The 7500-nt window shown below is 30.3% G+C and overlaps 1 protein-coding gene across 1 annotated transcript in view; it reads left to right on the plus strand.

The window, feature by feature from the left end:
* The window catches only part of LOC145239800 (conserved oligomeric Golgi complex subunit 6-like), a 51991-nt gene extending 45032 nt beyond the window's left edge, over positions 1–6959 (plus strand). The window contains exons 17-19 of the mRNA XM_080103322.1: positions 1521–1574; positions 4585–4664; positions 5332–6959. Coding sequence (XP_079959448.1) covers positions 1521–1574; positions 4585–4664; positions 5332–5479 — 282 coding nt within the window. The 3' untranslated portion in view covers positions 5480–6959. The remainder of the gene's footprint in view (positions 1–1520; positions 1575–4584; positions 4665–5331) is intronic.
* The last annotated feature ends 541 nt before the right edge of the window (positions 6960–7500 follow it).

Genomic DNA, 7500 nt, shown 5'->3' on the forward strand with positions numbered 1-7500 from the left:
AAGGAAAATTTAGGGGTTTTTTTCTTTAAAAGGGTTTCTATTATACTTGAGATCCTACTGTGATTTTTAACAACATATTTATTTGTATGTTTAATCTATGTATAAATATTGCGTTTATATATATTCTTTTTCTATTAATGAGTTAGCACTTATCAAGGCCAGGGGTCTACTCGAGGATAAGGGTTAAAGAGATCATTAGTTAGACGATGATCACTACCACAAGTTGACTAGAAACAATAGGTGGGATGGGCAGAAAATTACTTTAGATGAATTGATTATCCAAGAGGATAGCTAATCAAATATTTATTTGCATTAAACTTGAAAATAACCTTACTGTAGTTGGTTAGGAAGCAGACCCGTGATATCTTGTTTCACAGATAGAATATTCTAGAAAAGAGACTTTGTTTATCGAAGTTGTTTGCTGGTATTCTAGTAAGGCGAGTTTTTGCTGTGAATGTTTTGCAAGGAGGTGAGAACGGACTAAGGATTGTAACTTAGTAGATGATCTATCATGAACATAATGATACAGTAGAGAGAGGCTATAAACATCTCTTCTGTGTGAAAGAGGCTGTAGGGACGAGAAGAGATCATCGCTCACTAGATTTTGAAGTCGATTTTATACTTTGTCAAGCTGAGAAAGATTGTTCCAAGTGGCACCTTCCCAGATAGGACAGCAGTACTCAACCTGAAGACATATCTGGATCTTATACAATAGCACATACAAAGCATGGCACGACATGAAATAAGAAATCACATTAAAAATTTGTTAAGCTTTTATTTTATTTAGATTTAGAGCAGAGATAAAATGATGCTATTTCTCAGAAATTGAAGAAATCTGTTATAATTTTACATAAAGTATGAAAGATTAAAACTTATCCCATAACTTCAGTCATGTAATCTTCATTTGTATTGCTTATCATAGATGTATGTTTGTGATTACTTTGAAATATATTGGGCGTCTGATTTTGTACTAGTGTTACATGTTTCGTATGTGTCTCGTTATGAACTCATCCTGGATAAGTATTACAGCTAATCTATGAAATAATGTTTTTATTTTTGTCCTCGATAGCTTTCTTCCGACAAAATCAATATTTGATTTATGAAGAATAAATTATAATTCAATTTGCTTCTTTCTTTGTGTGAATCAGAATTATTTTCAAATGATTGCCATCATAAAAAAAGGATGTTACTCTGTATTTATCCATTCAGAGTTACTTCCCTTTGATTAGAACACTTTTTTTTTTTTTTTTTTTTTTTTTTTTACCAGTACTTAGATAAGTATGTCTCAGTGTGAACAAAAGTGTTACAATAATATTGTAGAGCTTGTGTCTGCACCCAACATTTATAGAATGGAAATATATTATAAACTTGTACAGCAATACAACTGTGGAATTATATAATTTTACTAACTTTTTTTTGTTTCGGTTCTTTTATAGAACTATTGTAGTAATTTTTAAAAGGAGGTCATTTTTACAAATTCAGCTCAAGAAATTTATCTGTTTATTACTTTTTCCTTTTAGACGCCAGTGTCAACCATGCCAGGTATGGATAGTGCCACTATGAAATCAGCAATGGTAAGTGTTCATATAAAATGATTTCTAATTCTTGCAATTAACAATGTAGCAGTTTATCTGGCAGCTGATAAACTTTATCGCAAAAAGCAGGAGTCATATTTGAGGCAGGATTGTTCGGTTGATGTTGGCAGCTGTTTCAGAAGCATTATCACACAACCACATACCTCCTCCCCCTTTCAACAACAATCACCAACTCAAATGCTGTGTGCCGTGATCTTCTTTTCTGGCCATGTCATTGTCTCTCACATTGGTGACTGCTGAGGAGGTGAGCACGGATTCACAAAGATAAAAAAAAAACACAAACAACACAAGAGAAAATTAATTCCATAAATATCAATTGGGCTCTGGGTGCATGTGTGACACCATCACAGAAAACAACACTTTAAATGTTAATGTTCACATCTTAGTCTTCTATTGAGGTTGTGTTAGTCAATTGAAGTTAGCTCATCTCGATCTGCTCCGAGCTACGACCTGTATTCATCTGGTTCAAATTAGAAACTGTCACAACTGAACTGTTCTTAATTATCGTAAATTGTCACAAAACTTGCTGTCACTTCTAAAACTCTTTGTAAAATAACTTTAAATATATCGACCTTTGTCTGATCTTTTGTCCTAGTTGCTGCCACACCTTGATTAACAATCCTATTTCAGCTTCCTTTAGTGTGCGTTGATGAACACCTTCCTCCCCAATGTCTTTCTACTAATCTTGATTTGCAACATAGACATTGTTTTAATCTTAGGTTCTTGTTCTGCTGATAAACGTATTTTCTTGTTATAGATTTTTTTTTTTTTTTTACTTCTTAACACTTAAGTGGAGAGCAAAGTATCACTTTTTTTGTTTAACAAGGGAGTCACCCCATATCAAGGGCAGAAGGCCACTCGAGGATAAGGATTAAAGAGTGTAGTACTCATTAATGGTGAAAAACACTTGCAAGAAAAGTATCTTTGCAGCATAGTATTGAGAGCATATGTGCTTCAAAATTGGATTCCAAAAACAATTATTGAAAATTTATTAAAGAGTATGTATAAATCAATAAGCATGTAAAAAGTTTTTTGTAAAATGCTATAAAAATAATTTATGAAAACAATTTTTTTTTAAATGTGTAAATAAAATAAATTTTTTTTTAAATGTGTAAATAAAAAAATTTCTGAAGAATCTATAACGAATTATGACGAAAAAAGATCAAATACACGATATAAGAATGATATAGATTGTTATTCTGGTTCCAATTTTGGGTTCTTGTCCAGAATTTCCCCAATATATTTAAAAAAAAAAAAAAAAAAAAAAAAAAAAGAAAAATCTGTAAGATGTATGTACTCGTGATGAAACAAAAATATCATATTCCAAAAATCACATAAATCGATCAAGTAAATCTACTTGACCAATTATCGTGCATAATAATGTAATATTTTTATAAAGAAAATTATTTTAAGCAAATACTGGGAATTTGTAGAAATTACAACAACTCAATTCAAACTTGTGAGATTTATCTCCCTTTGTTTTTTAGATTGTTTTCAAAATGACAGACAAGACAGCTGATCTTCTGTCACTCACAAAGTTTGATTTTTTTTATTTAAACATAAAACTACTTGATTAATTTATGTGATTTTTGGAATATATTTTCATTTTGTTACAGTATGTACATCATTGATTTTTTTTTTTTTTTTATATGGGGGGGGGGAGATTCTGAACAAGAACCCAATCGTGTTACTACAAACTCAATAAAAAATCTTTTTAAAAGTAATACTTTATTTACAAATAGATTGAGAGAAAATATGAGTGCTTATTTTTATTGAGACTTAATGTGAAATATGTCATTTCAAAATAAAATACCCGGAAAACTTATGGTGAAAAATATTTGTGTACACCAAAAATTATGAAAAATTATTGAGTAGAATTTTAATAAAAAATAAAATTAATCGACTATTTGGAGTCCACAAATTCTGATCGACGTTCGTATCAAGCCAACACATCATAGATTATCTTCCTTCTTTTAATATGAAGCTGCCATGTGGTCTTGTCATTTGAAATTCGTGGACTCTGAATAATAAATTTTACTTGAATTTTTCATAGAATTCTACTCGCTTATTTTCCGTAATTTTTGGTGCACTCAAATATTTTTCACCAATAAATACATTCATATATTTTGCTATTTTATTTTGAACTGCCATGTTTCACTTGAGCGTGAATAAAAATAAACACAAAAATGTGGACGCTCTCATCACTTGTACTTAAGAATAGAGTCCATTACTCCTAAGATCATTTTCTAAATACATAGAGGAATAGAGTAATCTTTTTCATATTAAGTTGTTCTGAAAATAATAACCGATAATGGAGACAAATGAATTCCAAACTAACCTATTTCTGGCCAGGTCTTTATTTATCCCTCTTTCCCTCAGATCCATTTTTATCACTTTATCTCATGTTTTTTCTTGGCCTTCCCCTACCAACTGACCCTGCTATCCCAACTGTCCTACATCTCCTAACCGAATCATTCTCATCTATTCTTTTAATATAACCAAACCAACGTAGTGCTGTTTGCACATCTTCCTATAATGTCCAGATTTAATCTTCCTCTGCACTCATCAGATCCAAACGCATCTTTAACACTCTTATTACACATCTGTTATATCAATCTCATTTCTCTTCATGCAATGCATGTCCTCAACTCTTATTGGTCAGGTTTTCCTTCCATATATCATCACACTGCATACACATGCCTAATAGATCCTTTCTTCTATTAAGTGATAATGTTCTGCTGGTTAATGGCATAATTTTCCCAAACTTATTCCATCCACCCCTAATTCTTGCAATCACATTAGCACTTACTCTACCCTGTACTCCAATTATAACAAAATTTCCCAACAAGCTCAATAGCTTTATCGTCCAAATATATTTTCTCCATATCTGAAGTTTCATGCATTGTCTTACATGTGTTGCGCACTAATTGGTTATCCTCTCTCAACCTGTCATTTGAAAATAATGAATCTGAATTTTTTTTCTTTGTAGAGTAAATTTGACAACTATTTGGCATCTCCTGATTCCCTCACTCTTCCTCAGTGCAGCCTCTTACTTAGCACCACAGTCAGGTAAGAAAAACAAAGTCACTTATTTACAACTTGAAGAAAAGAAATATCTTGAAGCAGTTTTAAACAAAAATTCTGTGAAAAGTTCTGTTACCTGTCAAGCCTGAGATAACATTTACAGAAAAATCCAGGTCAATAAATGCAGAAATACCCCACCTCCCAAATATATATAAGATAAAATGTCTATTTTTTTCCTTGATCCTACGCTTAGGCAATTTAAAATTTTTGCTTCCTTTCCAGAGTATTCTGTTTTTGGATGCTCCTATATTAAAAACCGACCTTATATCAAATTTTTCCTAGTGGTGAGGCAAGTAATTGAGAAAGCAAAAGAGCAACAATTTGGGGAGCATTTTCATTAATAGTAAAAATAATATTGTACACAAGTTTTATAATATTGTAATTACTTTAATCCACCCAAAAATTTCTATGTAATTTGGATTATTCCATAGGAATAAAAGTGAAACATTCTTTTTTTTTTTTTGTTAAATCATTCATTTATTAAATAAAAATAAAAAATTTTTTTTTTTGTTTTTTAAGATGACTAGATATCAGCAATTTTGAACTTTAGCTTCAGGTCTGGTTGAATCCTTTTTTAATTTTTGTTTAATTAAAAAAAAAAATGTTTTAAACAAATTTGATCAATGAAATATGTTACAATTTTATTTTCTAGGGAAAAAGTCAAGAAAGTGTCTGTGGACCTGATTTGCAATGCATATCAACACATTTATGCATGTATTTATGATGCAAAAAATGAATACTCTGAGCCGCAGAGCATTGTGCCAATGACTCCTGATCAAGTTGTCAAACTTTTATCATGAACATTTGCAACATTCCTTGTTTGAGACTATACACACAAGTTCATTAAATTTCTATTTAATCTGTGGATTATTTAAACAGATTCATTAAAATCTGATTGGAAATAAATTTTTTTCAATAGTTTTTTTTTTTTTAGCTTTCAACTTTAGTAATAAATATTTCTTTAGCAATATTTAGATATGGATGTATAAAAATGTGTAGAATTTGGAATTTTCACAAATTTAAAAATTAAGCAGAGAACGGAAAATTTAATTTAGAAGTGAAGGATACATTTAAAAGTACATATACGGAAAGTTACATCATGGGAGGAAGCTGAAGAGAAACGTCTTTCTTCTTGGAAGTTGAGCTGATTGGGTTTGTTCGCTTTTTCCAAAGCTGTATTTTTATCGTTCACTCACAGAGAAGCAAGTGATCGGAAGCTTACATATAACACCACAGTGCTGTAAGAAAATGTTTTTTTGTCTTTCTTTTATTATTCAACACGAGTGAGTGAGAAAGACACAGAAACTTTGGCTGCCACATTATCACTGCAACTTCCAAGAAACAAACAGCTGGTTTGGTCACTATGGCTGAACCACATGGAGGAATCAGAAATGTATGCATAAAATGTGATTTAAAAAGTTCTTTTTACAAAATTTTTTTTGCTACCTTAGTTTAACTTATATAAATTTATTAAAATTTTGGAAAAGATAATCAGCATAATAAATAGACAAAAAAAAAAAAAAAGTCTATTTTAATTAGGTTGAGCGTATTTTCTTTCTTTGCTTTTTTTTTTTGGTACTAATAATAATGTTAGTCTGTGATTTTCAAATTGTTTCCATATTAGTTTTGTCTATCTGACAAAGTCTACTAACATAGAAACAGTTTCTGAAATCATAATATGCGTATGTGTATTACAAATAACACTATTTATTTGATCAGCCATCGATACCTGTGGTTTCACAGTCTCTTGGTGTAAAGAAGTGTATTCGTTCTTTGGCCAATTGTCTGAAAAGAACATAATCCAAGGAACAGTTGTAAATATAAATCTTATATTTGGGAAGGCATCATGTGTGACTATAGTGTCATGCTAAACCTGTTATTTTCAGAAGCCACCATAATTTTGTCTAATATTGCTACATCTTATTTGTTCTTTTCATTTCATAATTCTTTGTTTATACTGGTGATACTTTAGGTTTGAATAAATTAGATATAGAAAACAGTCAAATCTTTGATCAAATTTCAGTCAGATAACGGGTTTTATTTTGTGGGATTTATTTTTTGGCACAAAAAAAAATAAATAAGTAAATAATTCTCGAAATAAAGAAAATATTTTTATACATTTATTTTGTTGTTTTAACTCCAAATAATTTTGTCAACTTGTGAAGCTACAAATCTGTTTTTGTTTAAGAACTAGTCCATCATTGCTCATCTGGGAAGATTAACCAATAAAAAACTGTATACAATACATAAAGCAAAATAAATTGTTTCAGATGATTCAAATAAGTTCCAATGCTGTTTACTCATTCATTTTTTTTTTTTGTTTGTTTAAACTTATGTTTTGAAAAGATCTATGACATCATGCTATTTTAAGGTAATGTTTTAATCTCTGTTTATAAGAAAATTCAAATAAGTCAGTTGGTAGAAACTCAGATTTAATATTTTAATGTTTCAGCTTTTATTTGCAGTCATGTCATCCACTTTATTTGTTGGGAATTTATTTACTATTATTGTAATATTCTCCATTTCTAAAAATAGTTAAGATCGTTGATATTTTGAAAGGAGACAAATTCTGTATTGTATTTATTACTAGCCTGGGTGCTCGGAGGTGTGTGTTGAGCAAAAAAATAAAATATATATATATATATATATATATATAGCAGGCAGGCTCGAACCTTACCCATACTCCATGATTCGACAGTTTGATACAATAACTTGCAAAAATGGTGACAAAAAGAAAAAAGATCCTCCATGTAGAAAACTGCACAGTTGAAGGTGAAAGAATTTATTGTTTTTAGCCAATTTTTCGATATTTGTCATCCGA

Source organism: Euprymna scolopes, chromosome 19, assembly GCF_053919585.1.
Source record: "Euprymna scolopes isolate OS-2025 chromosome 19, ASM5391958v1, whole genome shotgun sequence".
Taxonomy (NCBI): Eukaryota; Metazoa; Mollusca; class Cephalopoda; order Sepiida; family Sepiolidae; genus Euprymna; species Euprymna scolopes.